Source organism: Mesoplodon mirus, assembly GCF_964341445.2.
Source record: "Mesoplodon mirus genome assembly, chromosome: X".
In the NCBI taxonomy this organism is placed as follows: Eukaryota; Metazoa; Chordata; class Mammalia; order Artiodactyla; family Ziphiidae; genus Mesoplodon; species Mesoplodon mirus.
The window spans coordinates 9,362,078-9,389,620 of NC_138981.1; the positions used below are offsets into that span (position 1 = coordinate 9,362,078).

Consider the following 27,543-nt stretch of genomic DNA (forward strand, 5'->3'; position numbering starts at 1 on the left):
GCGGACTCTCAACCATTGCGCCACCAGGGAAGCCCCTAATTTTAATTCTTACATTCCATTATTGCCTTGTCTACATACTAGTAAGTGGAATTATCCACTGGAACTCTCTTCATCAAGAACCATTAATTAACCTGTTAAGTATGCACTTAAGTGGACAGCAAAGAAGACAAGAAGTATTCTTACCCCACTTTCTTTTCCCTTCTTTAATACCAAATTGCTGAATAATTTTTATTTTTAAGAAATATAAAGGTCCACAGCAGGTCACTGCTGGCTATTAACAAACCTAGTAACGAGCAAAACCATTTCCAAGTCAGTGTTGGGGCACCGGCATTGTCATTGGAATCAGAAAGGCCTCTTGCGTGTCTGGGGTACTCAGTGAGAACATCTGCCACTGAGGAGCAGAGGTGGGGCAGGGTTGGCTTGGATGTCCAGGGCTGTGCCAGATTTGGAGCATGCCTCCCATACCTAAGTCATTGGATGGCGAAGATGGTCTTGGCTAGGAATCGTTGGGTTCCAAGAGTTAGAAATCTCAAACTAGGTCACAGGAAGAAGAGAGTTGTAGTACATTTATACTATGCAATCACTCAGACACAGGAATTAGAAAGTGGCCAAGCTCCCTGAGAACAGGAGAAGGGAAGATGCTGGGATTGAAAGCTCTTTCTCTCTCATTAACTCTTTGTCTATTAACAACCACAAGAATTCTCAAGGGAAAGGATTTGGCTAATTTTTGGTTTGATAATGATGGTTGACCTTAGGCCAAGTGTTCGTCCTTGCTCCACAGCACTGTGGGATTGGGGGCACATATTATAAAAATAAACACTTGGTCCTGTTCTTTCAAGGGGGTTTTGAGTGAGTCACACATAAGTCCCAAAGCTTCCACTATAAAAAGTTCAGTGTTGTATATGTATTTGAGCGTTGTCATTGAATAATATAAAAAAAAGAATAATTTAACACCCTAGGGCTGTTTCTTTGCCTTCTTCTAATTTTAGTAGCTAGTTCACTATGATATGGAAGAGGAATTGTTAATTTAATCTTAAAATTAACATGTTATTGATGTCATCAATAGGAAATGATGAAAAATTCTGAATTAATTCTTACAATCATATATATTGTACATTACATGGTTAAAAATCAACCTTATTAGAGGCTGGGTGCAATTTTGGCCTGCAGATTTAAAAGAGCATATGGAAGAATTCGAGGGGGGTCTAGGGAAAGCTAAGGAAATGAAAAAAGAGAAATAAAATAACATGTGAGTTTCAAATTAAGGAAGATGATAGGCTTATTTAGCCTGGAGAAGAGAAGACAGTAATGACGTGAGAATTTCCCCAAACATATGAAGGTGAAACAGAGATATATTGAGTTTACCTCTATTGCCTTGATATAATATGCAACAGAATATAGATTTTAATGACAGCGTAAACTCAACCTTTTAAACTGCAGTGCTGCATTTGGAGAAATTCATGGACTCTTTATATATAAGATGTATAAATGTATCTATAGAAGCAGAGTGTGGTATCATACTCACAGGAGTATAAATTAGAGGACTTTGTTGAGATTGCCTCAAGCTCTATGAGCCTGAGGTTAGTTTTTTGATACTTAGTAGAAATGAAAGACAGAAGTAAAAAAGTTTTGTCATCATATTTTTCTTAATGAATTATTCCAGATGTGGCCAAATGAATTGTACTCTCTAAGAGGCATTCAAAGGAGCAGCAATAGTCACGAATCACTGAGTTTTCTTTTGTAGAGTGGGGATTATGAACTAAGGGTGAAAGCTAAATTTTCCTTCATAATGAAGCGAGATTCTGATTGACTAGGTGAGAGAAGAAAGAAAGGAGAGATGAAGTGACCGGAAATGGGGAAACAATGGCGGAAATGTCAGTTAGAGAAATTAACAGACTTTCCTGTAAGTAGTGTGCCGTGTGAGTCATCTTGATCCACCTCTCTCCCTCAAGATTTCACAAAATACCTGACTGTGTTATTGACTTATCGAGTTGGATCTCTGTTAGGATGCATAGAAAATGCTAAGTATAGCCTCAAGGTAGAATTGGACAAGAGCTAGGGTCACTGGTGGAAGCTATACTATACTCAGATTATCTGTATTTATCAACCCAACAGTGAATTAAGTAGACATTTCAGTGTAGTATCAGGACCAAGTAAGAATTTCGATTGGGTAGAAGAAAACTCAAGATTGGGATTCCAGGGAGTTTCACTGTATGACCTTGGAAGAACAAATAAACTCTTTGTGCCTTAACTTCTTCTTCAAATGAAGATAACGTGTATACCTCATATACTTCAGGGTATAATAATGTATGATTACTTAAAAGAAAACATAGGCATTTCAGGTCACAAGTCCTACTGCCCAATACTGAGAAGCACTGAGAAATGAGCAAGCCCTGGGCGCTGAGGCGTGGGCTACCACTTCTACGTGAAATGTAGTTTGGGGTCCTGAGGATCCCCAAAACTCATTCAGGGGGACTGCAAGGTCAAAATTACTTTTATAATAATACTAAGATTTTATTTGCTTTTTTCAATCTCATTCTCTCATGAACGCCTGGTGGAGTTTTCTGGAGGCTACATGGTGTGTGATATCTTAACAGATTGAATGCAGAAGCAGATATGAGAATCCAGCTGGCTTCTTTAAGCCAGATCTTAAAGAGATTTTCAAAAATATAAAACAGTCCTACTCTTCTTATTAATTTTTTTTCTTTTGGAAATACAGTTCTTTTTCATTTAAAATGTTATTTGTGTTAACATGTAATGAGTTTATTGTTCTTATTTTAAAAGAATAAATATTTAAACATTTTTCAGTTTTGATTTCTAACATAGTAAATATCAATAGATATTTTTCACACAAACAAAAGATTTTTGAGGGACTTCCCTGGCGGTCCAGTGGTTACGACTCCGTACTTCCAGTGCAGGAAGTGCAGGTTCAATCCCTGGTAGGGGAACTAAGATCCCACATGGCCCTTGGTGTGGTCAAAAAAAAAAAAAAAGGATTCTGCGGTCGTTTATTATTTTTTAAAGTACAATAGGAGTCCTGAAACAAAATGATTGGAGGACCACTTCACCTTGGCAAAGTGACTTTGCATAAGGTGATCTGTGCATGTTCTAACTTTCCCTCCTTCTCCCATGGTCTTATGGTGGGTGGTGGGGCTCTCAGGAGAGTCCCTCAGGGAGTACAGATATTTGGGACCCCTCTCAAATTGATGCAAGCTGAAACTGAGCTGTGTGTGTGGTTCTCTAGGCAACACCATTATATCCACATATTCCATTCCTGTGCTGTAGGGATTCTCCAAAGTTACTCATCTCTAGGTCAGAGATTGATGGCATTTTATGCTGAAGGAAGGGTCCTGGAGAAGATCTGAATTTGGTGACAAAGCCTGGTCTTGTATCATTAGCTTCTTTCAGCATATGCATAATCAGAGTGTTCCAGTATCAGCCTCAGAATAGCAGTTACTGATGCTCATGACGGGTGAGACATTGGGCTAGCCAATTTACATGTATTAAATCTCACAACACACTTGGGAGTTAGGTATTAAGTAAATTTGGTTAAGGTCTCACAAGTAGAAAGTAGCAAAAGTCAGATTCAACACACAGGTCCTTTGGATCCAGGTTCTGAGGCATTAAACGCTGTATTGTATCACTCTCCCTATAGACTTGATGACTACAGTTTCCTCTTCCAATGTACTGGGGAGGGTCAGCTGACTGTTGTAACAACCAACGTAAAATTTACAAAAGATTAATATAAAAGCTCCTTTGTGTTCCAGTGCAAAGTGGGTTGGTGAGAGTTCCACATGGACACTCAGAGATCCAGGATCTTTCCCTCTTGTGGCTCCATCCTTCTGTAGGCCCTTGGAGTTCTCTATCTTTAGACAGTCGATGAGGAGAGTGGAAAACTGTACATAGGAGAGTTTTATACACCAAGCCAGCACTTCCACCCATATTTCATGGCCTTAAATCACTCATATGGCTACACCCAATGGCAAGGGATGCTGTGAAATATGGTCTAGCTTCCCAGAAGGAAAAGGGGAAGAGTTGAGCAAACAATCCCATGAGCACTCTGAAGAGTTTGATATTAAGTAATAATGAGGAGATTCCAGGAATATTGCCAGAGTCTGAGCTCACGAGGTCAACTGATACTTTAGAAGGTCTACCAATAATTCGATATCCCTGACATGGAAGGTTCTTTTCTTTAAGGCCTCCAGGGCCCAGGTCCTCAGATATAAGTATATATGGACCTGAGATTAACTATCAAAAAACTATAATATGATAGCTAATGCTAAGCAGCCCATATAACATCTTAGTGAAAATTATAAGACCTTATTTTCCTAAGACGCTTCAGTGCTATGTTTGAGAAAAATTTCAGAGCAAATATACAAATATATAATTAATAAAATATGAATGATGCCCTCTAAGATTGTGCAATATATGTCCTGTACAACTATACAAGAATGGCCTGCCTTTATGCTGGCTAAGGATTCCTGCCCCTTCAGTCATTACAGTTCAACCCAGGTTTCCACCTGTCTTGCTGGAATGTACCCAGAGAACATGATTAAGTCATAGCTTGATTTTTCTCTAAATGTTCCTCTTTCTGGTTCCTTCTATTTGTCCCATGCATGATAGCATTTCTCATCATTGCCTGCCCTTAGTAGAAAAGAAAGAACAATAGATTATTCCTTGAACGACGGCATGTTGTCCTGGAGTTCCAGCTTCTGGTTCTGACAGAGTTTCTCAACATACATGGTTATTTAGTCTATACAATTATTCTATTAGCAGGGTTAGTAAACCTTGACATTATTGACAGTTGGCGGGGTGGCTAATTCTTTCTCTGGGTATATGCCCAGCAGTGGGATTGCTGGGTCATATGGCCACTCTATCTTTAGCTTTTTAAGGAACCTCCATACTGTTTTCCTTAGTGTCTGCACCAATTTACAATCCCACCAGCAGTGTAGAGGGTTCCCTTTTCTCCACACCCTCTCCAGCATTTGTTATTTGTAGACTTTTTAATGCTGGCCATTCTGACTGGTGTGAGGTGATAACTCATTGTAGTTTTGATTTTCATTTCTCTAATAATTAGCGATGTTGAGCATCTTTTCATGTGCCTATTGGCCATCTGTATGTCTTCTTTTTTAAAATAAATTTATTTATTTTATTTATTTTTATTTTTGGCTGTGTTGGGTCTTTGTTGCTGTGCACAGGCTTTCTCTGGTTGCGGCGAGTGGGAGCTACTCTTCATTGTGGTGTGTGGGCTTCTCATTGCAGTGGCTTCTCTTGTTGCAGAGCAGGGGCTCTAGGCATGCGGGCTTCAGTAGTTGTGTCTCGCGGGCTCTAGAGAGCAGGCTCAGTAGTTGTGGCACACGGGCTTAGCTGCTCCACAGCAATGTGGGATCCTCTCAGGCCGTGGCTCGAACACGTGTCCCCTGCATTGGCAGGCAGATTCTCAACCACTGCGCCACCAGGGAAGCCCTGTATGTCTTATTTCTAGAAATGTCTATTTAGGTCTTCTGCCTGTTTTGATTGGGTTTTTTTTTTTTTTTTGAGTTGTATGAGCTGTTTGTGTATTTTGGAAATTAAGCCCTTGTTGGTCTCATTGTTTGCAAATATTTTTTCCCAGTCTGTAGGTTGTCTTTTCATTTTGTTTATGATTTCCTTTGTTGTGCAAAAGCTTATAAGTTTGATTAGGTCCCATTTGTTTACTTTTGCTTTTATTTCTATTGCCTTGGTAGACTGACCTAAGAAAACATTGGTATGATTTATGCCAATGTTCCCTTCTAGGAGTTTTATGGTGTTCTGTCTTATATTTAAGTCTTTAAGCCATTTTGAGTTTATTTTTGTATATGGTGTGACGTTGTGTTCTAAGTTCATTGACTTACATGCAGCTGTCCAGCCTTCCCAATGCCACTTGCTGAAGAGACTGTCTTTTCTCTGTTGTATATTCTTGCCTCCTTCGTTGAAAATTAATTGACCATAGATGTGTGGGTTTATTTCTGGGCCCTCTATTCTGTTCCATTGGTCCATATGTCTGTTTTGTGCCAATACTATGCTGTTTTGATTACTGTAGCTTTGTAGTATTGTCTGAAGTCTGAGAGGGTCATGCCTCCAGCTTTGTTCTTTTTCCTCAGGATTGCTTTAGCAATTCTGGGTCTTTTATGATTCCATATAAATTTTAGGATTATTTGTTCTAGTTCTGTGAAAAATGTCATGGGTAATTTGATAGGGATCACATTAAATCAGTAGATTGCTTTGGGTAGTATGGCCATTTTAACAATATTAATTCTTCCAATCCAAGAGCACGGGATATCTTTCCATTTCCTTGAATCATCTACAGTTTCCTTTATCAATGATGTATAGTTCTCAGCATATAAGTCTTTCACCTCCTTGGTCAGGTTTATTCCTGAGTATTTTTTTATATGATTTTAAAAGGGATTGTTGAAATTTGTTTTTCAAAAATTGTATAGCAACAGTGTCTGTTTAAGAGTGTGCATTTTAACATGCTTGATATAATGTGGAGGAGGGTGGTGGTGGTGGTGGAAATCCAAAGTGGAGTGCCCCCTGGATTGTAAAAGTCCTAGAAGCGGCATCTGTTTGGCTCACACATGTAGCCACAGCATCTTGCACAAAGCCTTCCATGTAGTAAATGCTCAATAAATATTTGTTGAATGAAAGAATGAGTGAATCAATGAATCAGTAAATGTCCTCTACTGCCAAGGCCCACTGCTCAATTAATTTCTGCCTTGCACAGTATATTGTCCAGCCTGCAGGTCAGCTGGGAACCTTTTCCCCCTCATTTCTGTTGAGGTATAATGACCTGTAAGAGGAGTCGTGCAGCCTGGCTGGGTTCTTAAATCATTGAGTGAATGATGCATCGGTGATCTTGAGAGCATACCTGGGGCCTCAGAGGCTTTATAAAAGGTATGTCAGCTTTTCAAATAAGTCCATACTGAGCATCCAAAGCTCTTCTCCACTGTGTCAGTACCTCTGATAGTCAATAACTTTTGTTTGTGAGCCAGCATAGGTTGTATTAATTTTCTGGAAGATTCTCCTGGAGCTTCATAATCCTGAGATATCATGCATCTGGAGTTAGGAAGATACCCCTTAGGTTTTACAACACTGGAAGGAAACCATATCTGGAAGGCTTTCCAGGGGATTACCAGAAAGAAAGTAATCTCGTTATTGGCTAATCTCAAATATACAGAAATCCCAAAGGACGGTGCCCAAGATTACTTTTCTTATGGAGTAATCTTTCCATCTTGACAGTCAGCCTCTGATGGGCAATTGAGAGTTTTTCCCTCCCTGGCCACCCTTCTTTTAATTTTCCACCCCTGGTCCCTTCTGGAGCCTTCCTGGCAAGCACCTTGGGGTCGAGTGGATCAAGCCTGTCTTTCCCAACTCTGTTCTGGAAGGGATCCAATGCATACTTGCAGACAGGGTGAAGTCCTCCACAGATGCAGCTTTACATCCTTCAGTCTCTTCAGAGTGAAATGATCATCAGAAAAACTTTCCACTTGCTAACACTGATAGTCCCTTATAACAAGAGTTCAAATGCCATTAGGCTTAAGCAAATGAAAACAAAAGTCCTCTTAGGGTGAGGAGGACAAGGATTGAATAGGGTGAGGGGCTTAGAAAACTCTACCTAGCCACACTGAACAGCCCTAAAGAATCCAGTTTAGTGATGCTTCTCTATTTCCCGTGCTCCTGTCCCCACCCCAGAGTCCAAGGGCATTCCCAAGGCTAATGATTCATGGGAGAATTTACTCATTCCACATACCAGTCCCCTAACAGTTGTGATGACATTGTACTAGATTACTTCTGGGTGATGGCAGACAGGGCCACAGTAATAATGCCTTGCAAGTGGAACATGTCTGTAATTAGGCTGTCCTGTAATTAGGGAGCTGACAAGTTAGCCACAGTTTGTCATTAGCCAGTGACACAGCAGGACACAGGAAGAACCATAGAGAAGGACATCTGTCTGCCAGTTGATGGCGAGCATTCCACGGAAAGCCAGAATGAATAACACAATAATAATAACAACAAAAAGCCATAGAGAGGAGAAGATCACATTTCTTGATCGGATACAAAGCTAGTGCCTCAGAACGAAAGGGATCGTGGATCTCCCTTCATCCTCCTGCCATGAAGGATAGTGTGTGAGAGGTGGATTTTAGTATCTCACAAAGTCAGGCACATAGCTTAGGATGGATCCGGAATTTTGGTGGTGACTTCAGGAACAGTGAGAGAGAGGTCCCACATCACATACACAAACTGGACCGATGGCTCAAAAATGAGCCCTCTGAAACCCATGCACATATGGTCACCTTATCTTTGATAAAGGAGGCAAGAATATACAGTGGAGAAAAGACAGCCTCTTCAATAAGTGGTGCTGGGAAAACTGGACAACTACATGTAAAAGAATGAAATTAGAACACTCCCTAACACCATACACAAAAATAAACTCAAAATGGATTAAAGCCCTAAATGTAGGCCAGACACTATAAAACTCTTACAGGAAAACGTAGGCAGAACACTCTATGACATAAATCACAGCAAGATCCTTTTTGGCCCACCTCTTCGAGAAATGGAAATAAAAACAAAAATAAACAAATTGGACCTAATGAAACTTAAAAGCTCTTGCACAGCAAAGGAAACCATAAACAAGACGAAAAGACAACCCTCAGAATGGGAGAAAATATTTTCAAACGAAGCAACTGACAAAGGATTAATCTCCAAAATATACAAGCAGCTCATGCAGCTCAATATCAAAAAAAACCCAAACAACCCAATCCAAAAATGGGCAGAAGACCTAAACAGACATTTCTCCAAAGAAGATATACAGATTGCCAATAAACACATGAAAGGATGCTCAACATCACTAATCATTAGAGAAATGCAAATCAAAACTACAATGAGATATCACCTCACACTGGTCAGAATGGCCATCATCAAAAATTCTACAAACAATAAATGCTGGAGAGGGTGTGGAGAAACAGGAACCCTCTTGCACTGTTGGTGGGAATGTAAGTTGATACAGCCACTATGGAGAACAGTATGGAGGTTCCTTAAAAAACTAAAAATAGAACTACCATATGACCCAGCAATCCCACTACTGGGCATATACCCGAGAAAACCATAATTCAAAAAGAGTCATGTACCAGTATGTTCATTGCAGCTCTATTTACAATAGCCAGGACATGGAAGCAACCCAAGTGTCCACCGACAGATGAATGGATAAAGAAGATGTGGCACATATATACAATGGAATGTTACTCAGCCCTAAAAGGAAACAAAATTGAGTTATTTGTAGTGAGGTGGATGGACCTAGAGTCTGTCATACAGAGTGAAGTAAGTCAGAAAGAGAAAAACAAATACTGTATGCTAACACATATGTATGGAATCTAAAAAAAAAAAAAGGGTCTGGTGAACCTAGGGGCAGGACAGGAATAAACACGCAGATGTAGAGAATGGACTTGAGGATACGGGGAGGGGGAAGGGTAAGCTGGGATGAAGTGAGAGAGTGGCATTGATATATATACACTACCAAATGTAATATAGATAGCTTTCCCGCTAGCTGAGATTAGCTCTGTGCTTTGTGACCACCTAGAGGGGTGGCATAGGGAGGGTGGGAGGGAGATGCAAGAGGGAGGGGATATGGGGGTATATGTATACATATAGCTGATTCACTTTGTTATACAGCAGAAACTAACACAACATTGTAAAGCAATTATACTCCAATAAAGATGTTTAAAAAAAATGAGCCCTTTGAGTGGTTCTGGGGAGGAGTTTGACTTGAGTAAATTAAAACATTCTTCCGAGGATGTGAAGGAGCAAGTGGACCAATCATCTCTGTCATTCCCCTAAACGTGCTTTTATTGAATTCTTTGAAGTCTCATTTGGTTCCTCCCTTTTATACCATCTCCTGAACTCAGTAGACAAGTCTGGTCACCATCCCAACTCCATCCTGTCTCTTCTATTTTGGATGCCCTAGTTTGGAGCATCACATGCTCCCTTATCTGGACCGACCGCTGCAGATACCCTCTTCCTGGTTTCTGTACTCTGGGCTCTCCTCCTTCATCTACTCAGACCTCTATTGATAAAGCTCAATTTCCTATTGTAACTGCCTCCACAGTCTCTCTTCTAGAGCTGCTAATGGAGCCCCATTTCCTACCAGCATGGAGTCCTTGGCATGAAATTTAAAGCCTGGTTTCAGAATTCTTATGTCCCTTATACCTTTAGTTCCTCTGTAACTCAGGGCTTATACTCCAATTGAAGTACATGTTCAGTGTAACTTGCATCTTCCTATTTTCATCTTTATGATATTCTCTTTTTCTAGAATGGTCTTTCCTCTGATCTTTTTCTGAATTCCCACCCATCCTTCAAGGCCCAGCTTAAAAGGTGTCCCTTCTTCCAGAGGCTTCTCTTGTTTCCCCTCCCAATATGTTTCCTTTCTCTCAACATTGTTCCCCCCCCTCCCTACCCTCTTCTCCCCACCTCTTTTGGCGTTTCCTCAGGCCCCTGGCCATTGTGCTGGTTGAAGTAGCCCTGGTATAGTTGAAAGCTCAGTACATTGGAAATTCGGATGCATCTGTTTGAGGGCTGCTGCTTCCACTTTGCTGGTATGTGATCTGTGGCAAAAGACTTAACCTCTTTGAACCTCTGTATTATTATTTTCAAATTGGAGGTAATAATCCTTGTCTCATAGGATTGTTGTAAACCCTGAGATGATATATACAGAAATCTTTTCTAAATCAGAAAGCATTGTACCAATGAGGGATATCATAATGATTATCAATCTTATACTCTAGTTTTTTATATAATTGCCTTATTATATCTCTTACATTACAGTTATTTGAGAAATTATTTTACTCCATCGTCCCACAACCAGTGTTAACCTCCTGTATCAGTTAGTCAGGTGTTCAGGTGCACGAAACAGAATACACGATTATCATGGGTTTAAGCAAAAAAGAGATTTATTTATTTCATAAAATAAGACATTTGAAGGCCAGCAGTCAAGGTTGGGTCTACAGCTCAACAATATCGTCCAGTTTCTACCCCACTGTCTTCAGTATCTTGACTTTCTATTTCCATGCTTGTTGTCTCATAGTTGCAAGATGATAGCCACAGCTCAAGGCTTGATGACCTTATCTGGAGACAGGAAACAGTGTTTGCCTGTGGGGGAGGTACTGGATTGGAGGTGGATACTCAGGTGCCCTTGAAAAGGGACTTCATTTCCACTGGAAAGAGAGAGAGTAGGCATGTTGTAGGCCTGTTGAGTAGGCAACAGTGTCTGCTACAGCCCTTGATGCAGAAATCAAGTCTTGTTCATCTTGATTGCCTCTCTGTAGTGCCTAGTATATAGTAGATGGCATATGGTAGCTGTTCAATAAATATTAATTGAATGAATGAAGGAATAAAATAATACATGAATGAGATTCCTAAAACCTGAAATAACCGGTCTCAACACAGCCATTTTTGTACATGTATCTTCCTTAAAGTTCACCCTCATAATAGCCTTCAGAACTAGAGCGATTTATCCATCAAGCAGAAGTGCTGTTATTCAAAGTGATTTGATTAGTTTTTGTCTAGTCAGGGGATAAGATGCAGGAACATTATGTTAGAAAGACAGCATAAAAGTGAGTCCAGATCTGAGAGGTTTTAAATGAATCTGAAATATTAAAATATGTCTCTGACAAATATGAGCCTTTGTGGTTTTCTTTTTATACGAAGTTGCATAGGAATTCAAAATATTGTTACAGGGTACATCACAGTAAGAATTCATATTATGAAAATTATACACTAATAGAATCTTTTAAATGACCTCCTCCCCCTTTTCTTTCCATACCTTATCAGACAGGGGGAGATTCGGTGGGAAAGCAGTAATTATAATCCTTCCTAGTTTGACAGACTCTTGGTATATGCCTGAGCAAAATGGGTGAGAGAGGGCGGGGATAAAGATATAAAGGAAATTAGGTGACCTAATAAGGCCTACTGGAGGTACATGTAGCAAATGTGGTTCTTAACGTTGAATAAAGTTCAGCTTGTAGGAGAATGAGCTAATAATTTTCTATTTCATAGATTTACAATTGACTGGTAAAAGTCTCTGATCTCGAATTTGTTTCTGTAAAACCTAGCCTTCTTGATTACAGAATTAGCAAAGTAGATGGGATCTCAAAACATGGTATATCTCTTGGTCTTTAGGAAGATGCACTTGTATATCTGCATTGCACGAAATGGGGAAGGGAATGGGAATATACAAACATATTGTAATCATAAAGCTTACAGATGAGGAAGTCAACACTAAGAAAAGTTAAGTAATATCTCAAGGGTTACTTCTATTTACAGATATGGGAATAGAACCGAGAAATCCTACTGCCTTGTCTGTTGCTCTTTCTAATGCCCTATGTGGCATCTTTAATTTTTTTTTTTTTTTTTTTTTTTTTTTTTTGGCTGCATTGGGTTTTCGTTGTTGCGTGCACGGGCTTCTCACTGCGGTCGCTTCTCTTGTTGCAGAGCATGGGCTCTAGGTGCATGGGCTTCAGTAGTTGTGGCACATGGGCTCAGTAGTTGTGGCTCGCGGGCTCTGGAACGCAGGCTCAGTAGCTGTGGCACATGGGCTTAGTTGCTCTGCAGCATGTGGGATCTTCGCCAGCCAGGGATCAAACCCGTGTCCATTGCATTGGCAGGTGCATTCTTAACCACTGTGCCACCAGAGGAGTCCCGGCATCTTTAATTTTTGAATCTCCTTTAAGGTACTCAAATATGAGAGAAAAAATTGAATTATGTTGGTGGACCTTGAGAGACTTTTATTCCACAAACCTTTATGCAAAAGTTACCCTTCTGTTGCCAGACTTACCCCTAGGAACCAGCGTTTCTCATAATAATACTCATACTTTGGAGAAATTATTGTCATCACTTAGCTTTTCTGGTCTTACCTTTTGTCATCACTCAAATGGGATAGTAATAACTTTCTTGTCTAACTTACAGGGTTATTTCAAGAACTAATCGAGAACAAAAGAATTTAGAAAAATGAAAACTTACAAATGTACAGCATGATTCATCATCTTATTTAATACTAATCAAAATAATAAGCTTTAAAACCAGCTTGTCTTACCTTTTAACCTCTAGTCCCATTGCCCACCTCTGTAGAATACTAAGACATGCAAGGTAAAAAGTAAAAAATAAAGAAAGGAAGAAAGAAAGGAAAGAAGAAAGAAAATAAAAATAAGCAATCCTTCCTTTACTTCTCTTATTAGTTTTTTAACCTAATTTCTCAAGAATCCCTTTGTTTTTAGCTGCCAACTGCATCTCTGAGAACATTCATTGCCCAATTATTTACACCCAGTATCCCCTGGAGAAGGAGAATTTAACATTTGTACTAAGTTTATCATATTTGGTGCCTCATTGACCTGTCACAACTGCCCTTTGGGTTCAGGCGTGTACATCTGACATCCTATGGACATCACCTGGGTGTTTCATAGTCCATTCAAATTTAACACATCACAAAGTGAATTCGCCTTCTTTTCCAACAAAACTGCTACTTGGGCATCTCTTTCTCAGGTGCATTTCCATTGGCCCAGGCATCTAAGTTAGACCCTTGGGAAAGTTCCTTGACACCCCTCCCTTCCTACTGCCCCAAATAATCAAATAAGTAGTCCTGCTGATTTTATCCCCAACACAGTTATTCTCTATCCCTTCACCTTCTGCCATAAACTCCCTCTGTATTCTCCGAACTGGCCTTCTTATGTTCATTCTTCTTCCCAAATAGATCCAAAAGGATCTATTTCAAATATCCGTCTGACCAGATCATACCCTGATTCAAGCCAGTCTATAACTCCCCATCACTGGAACCATGGTTCTCAAACTGGGTTCATATGGAGCCCATGGGGGCACCTTAGTTGGAGGGGTGGAAGAAGGCAAAGGGGATACTATCTGAGCTGGGGCGTCTATGTTCCCACTTCAAACAAGGAGATCCCACTATGTATTTGCTTTCTGCATTGAGATTCTTGGAAATAATTGCTTTTAGAAAGAAACATTTTGTGGTTAAAATTGGAAGCCCACTGACTATAAGGTACAGTCCATGACCTGGCCCCTACCTGCCTTCCAAGGTTCATCTCTCTTTACTCCCTTCTCACTGTAGAACCAAGCAACACCAAACTGCCCACATTTCCTGCACATACAACACCTCCATGCCCCTGACTGTTTTATTATGCTGTGCCTGTCACCATGAAAGCCTTCTGTACCCCATCCCTACCTTTAGGGTAACTAAATTTCAATACCTTTTAAGACTGGGTATCATCACCTTCTGGAAGCATTCCCTCTTCCTCCTAGTTGCCCTTTCTCTCCCTGACAGTCTGCTATGCATTATGTGCTAGTTCAGATGTGAGAGGCATTAGATGATGTAGTGCAAGGAACACTGGGTTCTGATCCTCACTCAGCTGCTAACTATGTGTGTGACTCTAAGCAATTCACTTCATCTCTATGGACTGTAATTTATTCTATCAATCATCCATTCATTCAATCAGCAATATTTGTTGATTCCTCTTTCCCCTTTATGGAGCTCATATTCTGGTAGGGGAAATAGGAAATTAAAAACAAATTTAAATTATCCTATGGTGTGAAATGCTATGGAGAAAGGAGTCTGGAGGGTAGGGTATTTCTTTTTTTATTGAAGTATAGTTGATTTACAATATTATATTAGTTTTAGGTGTACAACGTAGTGATTCAATATTTTTATATGTTATACTCCATTTAAAGTTACTACAAAATAATGGCTACATTTCCTTGTGCTATACAATATGTCCTTGTTATTTATTTTATACATAGTAATTTTTATCTCTTAATCCCATACCCCTATCTTGCCCCTCCCTGTCCCTCTAGTTTGTTTTTTGTACCCACTAGTTTGTTTTCTGTATCTGTGAGTCTGTTTCTGTTTTGCTATATACATTTGTTTGTGTTATTTTTTAGATTCCACATATAAGTAATAACATAGAGTGTCTCTGTCTGACTTGTTTCACTAAGCATAATATCGTGGAGGTCCATCCATGTTCTTGCAAATGGCATTACTTCATCCTTTTTTACGGCTGAGCAATATTCCATTATATTTATATACTACATGTTCTTTATCCATTCATCTCTTGATAGGCACCTCCTTAGAGAGATCTTCCTTGACCATTGGATCTTAGTCATCTAGTCACTCCCTTTCAATCAAAATGACTTTAATTCTCTGCACATCACCATCTGCTATTTTTCTTACTTATGTTATTTTCTTATTTTGCTGTTTATCATCTGTCTTCTCTATTAAAATGTAAAGTCAATGAGAGCAGAAATTGTTTCGTTGCCTGCTGTATTCCCCAGTTCCCAGAACAGTGCCTAGTTCATAGGAGAAATTCCTTAAATAATTACTGAATTAGTGGATACCTTGCTTTTACCTTGCTTTTACCTACTCCTGTTTTTGAGACTGATCATATGGCCAAGATGCTACAGTCCAACTGAGAAATGCATGGGGCTCTCTCTACTGTAATTTGCAGCAAAAGAATCCTCAGCTGCCATTCTGTATGGAACATCTGGCCCAATAGCAGAGTCCTGACACTAGCCTGAGATAAGGTCTTAACAGTAATGAAGAAATTCCTCCCTCTTTTCCCTGAGAAGCCCTCAGAGCAGAAAAGATACTGCTGCTTAGGGCTTTGGTGACTGACCAGGCAGCAATGAGACTGATTTTTAGGCAAAACACCCACCTCTGATCAATCAAAGCAAATGTTTTCACCTTCAAAGTAATGATCTTAGGGGCTGAAACTTTTACAGCCAAGGCTCAAGACAGTTGTGGAAATCCTTCCGGAGTTAATAACCATGTGCCTCAATTCACGTGTACTCAACTGGGAATTGGTATGCAACCTCAAGGGCTCATTCTAGGTAAGGTAGGAATACATTATGATTTCCATTTTACAGGTGGGGAAACTGAGTCTCAGAGAAGTTAAATGACTTGCTGTGGATCTGATGCCCTTAGGTCTCTTATTTGTGAATACATTCAACAGTGTTTGAAAGTGTTTTGTTTTCGGAAATGACCGAATGTCACTTGGAGCCAAGTAAAGCAAATTAAACAGATTCTCAGGGCTGGGTAGTACAGCTTCCAATGGGTAAATCTCTACAAGATTTATAAGGGCCCTTAGAGAGTCTCCAGGCTGAAAATAAAACCTCAGAAAATCACATATGTACTCAAATGCCACTCATTGGTTTTTCTTTGCTTTAGGCAGATCTATTTCATGCTAGACAAAGAAACCTATCCCAACCTCTGCTGCACACACCTGGCACAGAGAGGGAACAGGGCCTGGAGACCAGCTACTCAAATCTTTGTCTCTCTGCCAAGAGAGCTTAAAGGTATAAACCGGCTGTGTTAGCTTGTTTCAAAGGAGCAGATTCTTCCATTTTTATGTCAATGAAAAACAAAGGAGGATGGGGAGAATCTCTTCACTTTAAAAAATATATCAATCCATTAGAAAACATTCTAGATAATTAATGTACCAGAGGACGATAAAGACCTGGAGAAGCCAGTTGTTTCCCCCTGGTGGCAGTTACGCTGTGGAGAGTCGGCTTCTGCACCATTCATAACTGTAGCGCGCAAATTAGCACAGATTGAAAGCCCAACAACGAGCTGTTCCAGGTAGACCAGATGTCTTGAAGGAAGGCTGTCTCTCTACAAGTAAACACAATGCCTATTTCCTGTCACTTTCACTGTTGAATAAATAGCTATTTGGTATCTGGAATAATTCTTGATTAATAGGGTTCTCTTTTCTAAAAGGGCATCCCAACTGTTCTGTCCCCAGAGTGGAGCACTTTTTCAAAACACATTCTCCAAAGGCATTGCTTTACTTCCCTTTCCCGATCAAGAGCTGGTCTTTGCTGCCAGATGCTGACTCAGAGATGAGGGAAGGTTTTGGTGGCCACTCTCTTGGGGAAAGGTAGATAGGGTGAAGGGGAAAACTAACTGGAGGATATGAGGGCCTTCACTGTTATCATTAGCAACCCAAAGGAGGATGAAGGATGCTGGGGATGGAGGAGTAGTGGGAGATGGACGAACATCAGCAGTGAGGTCAGAGAAGCGGCAGTACCCACTGGGGATGCTTGGCCAGCATTGTTCTGGCTGTGAATCTAATGAGCATAAAATTCATTCATTCAACAAATATCTATTAAGGTCCTTCTACATCCAGGGAACTGTTGTAGGCATTTGGGATCCATCAGTGAAAAAAAACACCAAAAACCAAAACCAAAAAAGATCCCTGCCCTTGTGGAGCTTTTATTCCAGCAAAAGAATCAGACTAGAAGCAACAGACCTAAAAATAAATTATATAATATACTAGTGGGTGATAAGTGCTATGGAAACAAGGGAAAAAAAACAGTTAATGAAGCCTCAGAGTCTCAGGGTGTGGTGGGTCTTGCAGTTTTGAAGAGGCTTTTCAGAGATGGCTTTTTGGAAGTGACGTTTGTACAAAGACTTGACAGGGTGAAGGAGCTGGCCATGCAGATATGTGACAGAAGAGCATTCCAGGCCGAAGGGACAACCACTGTGAAGAGCCAAAGGTGGGAGGTGGGAGGGTACCTGCAGAGTTTGAAGAATGCAAGGAGGCCGGTGCTGCTGGAGCTTAGTAAGGGCGGTGGGGCTGGCGGAAGTGGGGAGTAATAGATGGGGTCAGAGGGATCGAGGGCCAGGCATCTAGGGCGTCGCTGGGCATTGGAGGAGTGCAGCTTTAGCTCCAAGGACAATGGAGAGCTGTTGCAGAGTTCGGATCAGACAACTAACCTTACCTGACCCGCGTTTAAAACTCATCGGTAGTACATTGAGAATAGATTGTGGCGTAAAAATAAAAGATTTCTCTTTTTTAAATATGCTGCCTTACTTATATGACAAGGCTGCTATGAGACTCAGATGCAAAAGCGCTTTCAAAATTCCCAACCACAGTGCAGACCCAAAGTATAATTATTTTACACAAACAACAGGGGGTTCAAAAGCCAAGGCCCTTCTTGTCTCCTCCGATCATGAGTAGTAACCCCGTTCATGAAATTAAACCAGTCTATAAGAAGCTAAAGGAAAATTGATTCTATTTATTTTCAAAATAATGGAATTTTTTGCCTGAGTTTCAGGTCATTTAGATTTTTCAGATTGCTACTGATTTTATGTTTAATTTTTGAAAGAAATGCCTTTAAAAAAAAAAACTGGAAGTACTAGGCTTGAATACTGAAGACTTTAAATACAGCAACAGACCAGGATAGGAGCAGAAGTCTGGGAACTTTAAACCTATTTTGTTTTCTCTAATCCCCTTGGAGAGCTAGAAGCGGGCTGGCCAGATCCTCCAACATTTCGGGGGTGGCATCTTTTCTTTGCGGTGGCCCTCCCATCAGGTGAACGCCTCTGGGTGGGAGAACACACTTTGTGCAGACATCTGACCTTCATATAGTCTGGGAAGAAATTTTAAAGGATTTTGGAGAAGAGGCCTTGAGTCTCCAAGAGAAAGACAAGAAAAAGGGGCCCGAGGAAGCCAGAACCTCCCGGGAGATAAAACTGAGTTAATGAAGAGGGGCGATTATCCCAGATAATTATGTAAAAGAGAAGGCTAGGAGTTCTAAATGGCTGCAACTTGGAGTTTACTCTGCCTAAGGTATGTGTTTATATTTTTGTGTTTTGGTTTTTGGTTTTCGTCTTTTGAGTAAGGCTTTTTCCATCTTCACCCACCGCTGAATTTGAGAAAGCGGCTGCTCTGCCTGCCAGACCCCCGTTGTCGTCTCTTCCTCTTCCTTTAGATTCGGAACCCATTCCCATTAAGTCTCCGTGCCGCTGGCTCCTGGGACCCTCACGCCCGTCTAGTGAGAAGCAGCTGTGTGTTATGCCCTCCCCTCACCCCCCCAATGCCTCCGGTTCTTATTTTCTTATTTCTCCGACTCCCTCCTGGTGCTGCTGTCCAAAGACACACCTTCCCAGCCAACCCAGCTGTCACGTCTCGCTCCAAAGGTTCGGGGGAAGCAGTGGGAACTGTGCGCTCTCCAAATCCAGCCCGCCGCGCTGGGCGTCCCCCTCCCCTTCCCCTTCAATAAAGATCCAGCCTCGACCATCCCCGCTCCTTCCCGATCGCTAGTTTTGTTTATGGAACACGCCGAGGCATTGGGCAATCTGCGGTGGCCCGGCTCTCGCTAGGTTTGGGGAGGGAGGGGGCAGCGTTCACGGCCCCGGTGTGTCCGAGACGGTTAGATCAGATCTTTCGGATCCGGAGGCACACGCAGCGGGTGACAGGAGAGCCCCCCCCGCCCCCGCGGGTTGGGGGTGGGGAGAGGAGAAGGGACTCGGCTCGGGGAAGGAGGCAGGGAGGCAGCTGCAGTGCCGGGAGGGGTGCGCGCGCGTGTGCCGGGCTCGCCCGCCGCCTCTCGGCTCAGTCTGCGCTCTTCGGCACGCGGGGAGCAGAAGCAGCGCCCAGCGTCCGGGCCTCGCCTGCCCCGGGCGCCCGGCGGTCCCCGGGCCGCGCTCCCCGCCCCCGCCCCTCGCCCCCGGCCCGGCCCCCTCTCCATTGAGTTTTCCCGACACCGGCGCCCATCAATGGTCCTGTCCGGGGATGCACACGCAGCCCGCGGCCGGAGGGGGGTAGCAGCCGCCGCCTCCAGGTGCGGGCTCTCCGGGGCCGCCGCCGCCACCCGCTGTCGCCGCCACTCGAGCCCCGGGGCGCGCTGAGGTCCCGGCCGGCCATGCGGCTGCCGAGGCTGCCGCTGCTGCTGGCGTGACAAGGGGCGACGGAGCCGCCGCGCTCGGGGTCCCCGGCTGCCTGCATGGATGTCTTCAGCTTTGTGAAGATTGCAAAGCTCTCGAGGTAGGGGCCGCGCCGGTTCACGTGCACCCAGGGGCCCCCGCCGCGGGCAACTTGGTGCTTTATTTTTCGGGAGCCTCGGGGAGAAGCCAAAGCCGGAGAGAGCAGCTGGGCTTAAGCTAGGACTGAAGCGAGGTGGCCAGGGGCTGCCGCGTTCAACTTCTCTCTCACTGGCTGGTGGGGCTTGTGTAGCCACGGCTGTAGACCACACACACAGATACACACGCCCTCACACATAGAGCAGTATTCACGAGTTTGTTTTCCCTTAGGAAAAGCCCCAGTGGCGCTTGGGGTCACATGTATAATTCAGGGCTAAGAGAAGATGGTTGTAATCGCTCCCGCTAGGGAAAGCCCGAAGTGCTTAGAGCTTGGGTTCCTGCTTTCCAAGAGGCAGTGACCAAAAGCGACCCCCTGCCCCCCACCCCTAAATTGGACCTCCACACCCGCAAAAAGTCAGCTTGGAGGTTGACCCAGGTAACCTGTCAGGTGTTCCCAGCAGTGACCTAGATGCTGAGGTCATGGAGACAGAAGAGAAAGACCTTTAGCCTTTCTTTGGGTGACTATGTAGTTCTAAGCCTGGAGAGATTTAGACATTTGCTTCCAAGTGGCCATGTTGTTGAAACGGAAAAAAAATCATCAATTCAGGCAGATTTGTCGGGCAGTGCTGATAAAGGAGGAACATTTCCACTCTTTGGATGCCTAGGTGTTACCTGGTCAGAGCACTCCTCCTACGTCTCCTGCCCTGCTTAGCTTCCAAAGACTTCAGCAACCCCAGGAAGTAGGTGCATGCTTCTTGCAGTGTGGCTTCAGTGGCAAGAGCCCGGTGTGAGAAGTCTTAGAAGACATGCCCCACCTTCTCTGCCCAAGTCTCTGGAAGCACTGGCTTTCTTCTCCCCGAGCTCTTGACAGCAGTTACTACCACGACCTTAGGAAGGAGACCGCAGAGGTCTTCGGGGCACACTTTAGACTTGCTTGCAGCCGTGAGAGAATCATAAGCGTTAGGGTGGGACGTGTTGATTGCATGAGGCAAGATTGAGTAGCGTCAGATAGCCCAAGTCAGAAATGTATGCTGACTTGGCTAAATTACGTTTGGGCCATTTCAGAAACATTCATTTTGGATGTTGCCATTCCGATGGGCCTCTCTCCAACATCCACAGGTCTTTATTTGTTCTTCTTGCCCATCTCCACCTTTCTTCTCTACTCACATGGGTGTGTCTTAACGTTACAAGCAGATTTCCCAGGGAGAGGGCCCCAGTGTAACTTAGTCTTGGAAGACGTGAGGTATACAGTTGATGGGTAAGTATGTCCACCCACCAAGAGGTATTGGCCTGCGTATCAGAAGACTAGTAAGTTGGGTGGTGGATGATTGTAGTGTGGCACATTGTTTGATTTCACATCTGTATCATTGAGGGCCGTGGCTTCACACCTCTATTCTATTAACTTCCTGCCCACTGCTGCCTATGGCTGGATTATAAACAGCTGTCAAATCATGAACCATGGATGGGAAACGGCTGTGAGCAATAGTTTAGCAGTTGCCCACGGACAGAGAGCTTGCCCAAGGGAAAGAGAGGTTCAACCAATAATATAGTTCAAAGTAACCAAGATAGATGTTGGTTGCCTCAAATGCTAAAAACGTTAAGATTAACAAAACATCTAGAGCCTAGGTTTCGTCCTTAAACTTTGGAGCTTGGGGGAAGACAGTGCTGTGTATCAGTGAAAAGATGTTTTATACTCTTTTACAATTCTAGAATGCCCTCATGATATTCACAAATCTGAGTTGTTGCAAACCCAAGCCAGGCTGTGAGGGATTAGTATCTTATTTTAAAGAGAGGTTAAAATTTAGTAAATGAGTGTGAATTTCACTTTCTATCCTTAACGTGATCCAAATAGAGTGTTTATTCTAAAGAGAGAAGCTGCACATGTTCTGAGCTTATGTGCCGATTAAGAAATCGCCCTTCCTTAAGAATTCTTCTTGTTTCTCAGTGTGAGCTCGACGATTGTCCCCAAGCTGAAATAGAAATACCTTTGGAGGGTCATCAGCATGCAGAAACACATGTTTGCAGCTGCTTGTTTCTGCTCTTGAAGGAATAAAGTCTTGTGTGTGTGTTTTAAACACCATTACAGAAATCAAGTTATTTTCTCAAAGGTGAAGTATAAAAGTGCTAACACTGCAGGATTTTCCTGATTTCAGAATGGATAATCTTCCTAAAGGATTTAGCTTTGATCAGCGTGGTTACTTGAGTGCTTAAAATTCTCCTGGTTTAGAGGTGAACACACGTGGTTATCCCAGGCCTTAGCCTTGCCTTTGGTTCCTAAGCGAGTTGAACTTGAGTTTCTAAATGTTATTTCAGAAAGCATTTGCTGTCTGATATTTGCTAACTGTCCCACCGGTGAGTAAAGAAAGTGGTAATTACAGAGAATTCCAAGAGAATATTAATCCACACTGGAATAAATAAACAGCATGTTTTGACTTTTCAAAGTACCTACATTTAACCACTTGTTACCAGAATCTATGCTCTTTTAATCATGTGAAAAGTCGGAATTCAAATTGCCCCTCAAGAATCCAGTTACATCTTATAACCATCATTTAAAAACAGAAAAAAAAAAAAAAAGACTGCCAAGCGTTGGAATAACTGGCAGGTTGGGACCCTTTACATCATCTTTTTGAGTTGTGACCCTTGATTGCATCCATTGTGGGTGGCACAATGTGTCATGGTTCTATCTGGAGATGATTTTTTCCTTGTTCTTTTAATTTTCTGGTTATTAAACTGCTTGATACATGCAATTTTACTTCACTGTTTCCTTGGTAACAGTTATATATCATTTTCCATCCTTGTAGATGAGAGCATTACAAAATAGGCATATATTTTTATTGTTACTGTTCTTTGTATCGACTGTTTCATCTGTAAAGCAGATGCACTCTTTGAAATGTTTATAGAAGAATGCAGTTCAGTAGAAGAACATATGATTATGCCCCCTTTGCCTGAGGGAAGAAATTTGAGACCCCAAACTCATAGGGGGGTTATTAAACTGAGCAGTGCATTCATGGATTGAAAAAATGAAGATTTCTTTTCTTTAAGCAAAATGGCACACTTTGAGATAATGATTTGGTCCCAGTTATTAATGTGAAGATTATTTCTTGTAGTATTAGGTAAATTTGGGGGCTGCTTTATTTTACATTGTCTTAATAGTTGCATGGGTTTTGTGGTACATAGCAGTGACAAATAATACAGTGTGCTAATTTTGTTCTAGGTATACATTTGAGGAAGAAAAAAAATATATATATATATTTATAGTTTCCTCAGATTTTATGTAAAACCTTTTTAGAGACTACTAAACTTCTTTTACCTTTACCTTATTCAGAATTAAATATTTCCTAGGGAAAAAAGGAAGTTAAAGAAGCAATGCAAAGGTCAGATTTTTCCCATCTCCCTTTTTACCCAAGTAATTGCATTAATGTTGCTGATAATAGTGACTCTGGAGGCTAGCAACGAAAAACTCCCAAAGACTCTGGATTTGAATTTTATTAAAAATGCTACTTGCTCATCGTCTGAGTCCTTTCTGAGCTCTCCTGTTTTTCGTGGCTGTCATGAGGTGAAATGATGAACAGTTTCATAACAGAACTAGATTCCTGTTTTAGGAATATTTAACTCTACTTTCCCGGGGGTTGCTAGTTTGCAGCTGTGAAAGTCTAGTCGTTAGCCGTACTGGGGAAGATGTCTAGTTCAGGCTATGTACCATTTCAAGCATCTCTCTCTTTCTCTTTGGGGCAAGTGAATTTACCTTCTTGCTATCAGAATTTGATATAGATTGTCAGATGAAGTGAAACTTGCTTGTACTTTAAAAGCATGACCTGGAAATTCTCACTTTCTGCTTACGAACTTTCCACCTGTTCGTTCTCTCTCTCTCTCTCTCTTTCTCCCTCTATTACTGAAGTACAGTTGATTTACAATGTTATATTAGTTTCAGGTGTACAGCATCGTGTTTCAGTATTTTTACAGATTATACTCCATTAAAAGTTATTACAAGATAATGGCTATAACTCCCTGTGCTATACAATATATCTTTGTTGCCTATCTATTTTATACATAGTAATTTGTATCTCTTAATCCCCTGTAGCTATCTTGCCCCCACCTTCCCTCTCTCCACTGGTAACCACTAGTTTGTTTTCTATATCTGTGGGTCTTTTTCTGTTTTGCTTTATACATTCATTTGTTTTATTTTTTAAGATTCCACATATAAATGATATCATACAGTGTTTGTCTCTCTATGTCTGACTTACCATAATATTCTCTAGGTCCATGAACTTTGCTGCAAATGGCAGAATTTCATTCTTTTTTATGGCTGAGTAATATTCCATTGTATATGTATACCACATCTTCTTTCTGTATCCATTCATCTGTTGATAGACACTTGGGTGGCTTCCATATCTTGGCTATTGTAAATAGTGCTTCTGTGAACATAGGGGAGCATGTATCTTTTTGAGTTAGTGTTATCAGTTTTTTTTGCAGATATATATCCAGCAATGGAATTGCTGGATCATATGGTAGTTCCATTTTTAATTTTTGAAGGAACCTCCATAGTGTTTTGCATAGTGGCTGCACCAATTTATATTCCCACCAACAGTGTAGGAGGGTTCCCTGTTCTCCACATCGTTGCCAACATTTGTTATTTGTAGACTTTTTGATGACAGCCATTCTGACAGGTGTGAGGTGATATTGTTGTTTTGATTTGCATTTCTCTAATAATTACATACACACACAGACTTCAACTTTATTACCTTATTATTCCATTTGGAGTTTGCATGGATGTTTAACTATGAGAGAATACCCATTATTGGTGAACTAGAAATTTTTCTTTAAGGAATGGACTTAAAACCACTAATTTCATATTTGGCTCAATGAGAAAAATCAGGAGCATTTTTTAGTTTGTTGAGAAATGCAGTCCTTAAATCTACACTTACCATCAAATGATCTTGAACTTTGGAAGCTAGTCATAGCAAGGAAAGAAAATTATTAATACCTTAAACCATGGATTGGCAAACTGTGGCCTGTGGGCCAGATCTGGCTTGCTGAGTGTTTTCATATAGCCTGTGAACTAGGAATGGTTTTAAAATTTCTTTTAAATTTTTTAATTGTTCAAAAAATCAAAATAAGAATAATATGGAATTAAAATGTCAGTGTCCATAAATAAAGTTTTATTGGAACACAGCTATCTATGCGCATGCATTTGCTGGTTGTCTATGGCTGCATTTGCTCTACAACAGTTTTTTGTTTGTTTTGGCCACGCTGCTCAGCCTGCAGGATCTTAGCTCCCGACCAGCGACCAGCGATCGAACCCGGGTCACGGCAGTGAAAGCGCCGAGTCCTAAACACTGGACCGCCAGGGAATTCCCTACAACAGCGAAGTTGAATAGGTGCTCCAGAGACCTTATGGCCAGCAAAGCATGAAATATTTACTATCTGGCCCTTTACAGAAACAGTTTGCTGACTCCTGGGTGAAACAGTGCCTTTTCGTATTTTCTCTTCTTTATGTTATCAGCACGTGTGTGTGGGCAGAAGCATAACCAAATACACACTGTCAGAGATCAGCAGAGCCAGATACTAAAGTGGCAGGTATTATTACCTTAGTAATATACTAAGTAATATACTAATACACTATTGTAATATACTATTACAATAGGGAAAAGAGGCTGGTGTGAACACGACTTCCAATTGTACACAGGCGACTGGGCATTTTAAAGGAAGGATGAGGGAATAGGGAGGGAGAGCGCTGGGGCTCAGTACAGGCAAGGAAGTGAACAATTACAAAAAGCAAGAAGGGGCTGGTCCCTGTGAAGCCCATCTAGCTTTGTTAACTGGCTGTTACCAAAGTTAGGCTCCTGCCCTCCCACAGAGGCTGGGAGACAGGGGCCCCATCTTCAGGTGTGGACTGGAATAGTCACTTCTTTTGTAGCCTTGAATTTTCTCCACAGGCACTTTCAGGGGAGTTGGAGTCATTGTAGGGATGTAGCCTTGAGCTGTAAGAAACTAAGTTACTGTTTGTCCAGGTCTTTAAAGGCCAAGGTTGAGGCCTAGTTGAGGGAGAGCTCAGAGGAGCCTGGCTAGAGTTTGTTTTAAGGAGAGAAACTTTGTCAACACTTATTAAATTTAGCATATTAAATACGTGCATTCACCAGTGTACATTCACAGTTAATGTAGCCCTTATCTTTCTTAAACTTCTGATCGCAAATTACTTACTTAACTGTAGGGACACTGAACATCAGAAGTGCACATAATTGCCCTAGTGGTATTTGTTGCACTTGGGGACAACTTTGTATGCTTATTCTTTGGTCACTAAGTTGGCCCACTGTCTTTGGGCTGGAGAAATACTTGTTAGAGTGATACTTGCCTTCCATAAGCCTTTCAACTTCTAGTTCGACATGGATGGAAAAAGAATGGGCAACGGTACTTGTATGGCCTCAACCAACGTGTGCGGAGAGCTGATAAGTCCACAGGAGAAGGCCTGGTATTTCCTTACCGTACACTTGAGCCACCCGCTCCTAATGGTTCATGAATTTCATTAATCTTTTTCCACATGGAAAGAAAACTAGATAAGTGGATTTACTTGTAGACAGAGGACTTGAGGTAGGCTGTATTAATTTGCAGTTGAGTTTAACCTGACTTTCTTATGATTTGATTGAGAGCATTGTAATGAAAAGCTAGACTGCCTTTAGTTCTTTTTTTTTAATTTTCAAATTTTTTTCTATTCCATTATGGTTTATCACAGGATATTGAATATAGTTCCCTGTGCTCTACAGTAGGACTTTGTTGTTTATCCATTCTATATAAAATACTTTGCATTGGCCAGTCCCAAACTCCCAATCCATCCCTCCCCGGCCCCCCTTCCTGAAATAATGCCATTTGCACCTACATGGATGGACCTAGAGATTATCATACTGAGCTAAGTAAGTCAGAAAGAGAAAGACAAATATCGTATGATATCACTTATATGCCTTTAGTTCTTTATAGCAAAGACATATCAAAAGTATGCAACCTTGCTTCTGAACAATTTAGGTCATTATGTACTTAAGTTGTGCAAAGTATCTTGAAGAAACCTAAGCCTTAGTTTTAGATAACAAAGTTAACATTCCCATTTTTTTCCTGGCAAAGAGATGAGAGGGTTTCCTCCTGCACTTTGGTTTTAGAAATGCACTTTCAAGTATGGTTACAGAATTTGGCATACAATGAATACTCTGTACTAAGTAATAAGTGAGTAAAGTCATGTACAACCCATTCTAATACTTATTATAAATGAATTATCGTAACTTGTTGAGCTGGACAGTGATCAGGGTCAGTAACTCAGGAGTGGAAAGGAGTGTACAAGTTAAAAATAAATGGCCTACTCTTACACTAGCTCTCCGAGAATCAACTAGTTTTGTTTTGACATTTGAAGCAGTTTTTTTGTTTTCTATGATTAATGGTTTAGAACTCATCGACTTGGACTTCTAAGAACTCTGTGTTTTACTACTATAAGCCCAACAAGCAAAATTAGTATTATGCTACGATGAGTTTTTATAGGTGTCAGTAAGTTTTTATTTTAGGAAGTCCTTTTTGAATGATAGGAAAATACTGTCATTTTAATGAAAGAAATGTATCTCAAGTTTGACAAGGGAAAGGAAAGGAAAAGCAATTTCCCTACAATTCCAATTTGCTATAGGGTTTTAATG

General features: G+C 41.4%; 1 protein-coding gene across 3 annotated transcripts in view; it reads left to right on the forward strand.

The window, feature by feature from the left end:
* Window positions 1-27,543, forward strand: part of FRMPD4 (FERM and PDZ domain containing 4) — a gene marked incomplete at both ends in the record, with an annotated part of 745,437 nt that overhangs the window by 191,236 nt on the left and 526,658 nt on the right. For 2 of the 3 annotated variants that reach the window (XM_082608887.1, XM_082608888.1), the window contains one exon: window positions 19,798-19,838. The exons of the other annotated variant lie outside the window; for it this stretch is intronic. In XM_082608887.1, the coding sequence (XP_082465013.1) occupies window positions 19,798-19,838 (41 nt within the window). Of the gene's footprint in view, window positions 1-19,797; window positions 19,839-27,543 lie in introns of those variants that run through there. 3 annotated transcript variants of the gene reach the window in all.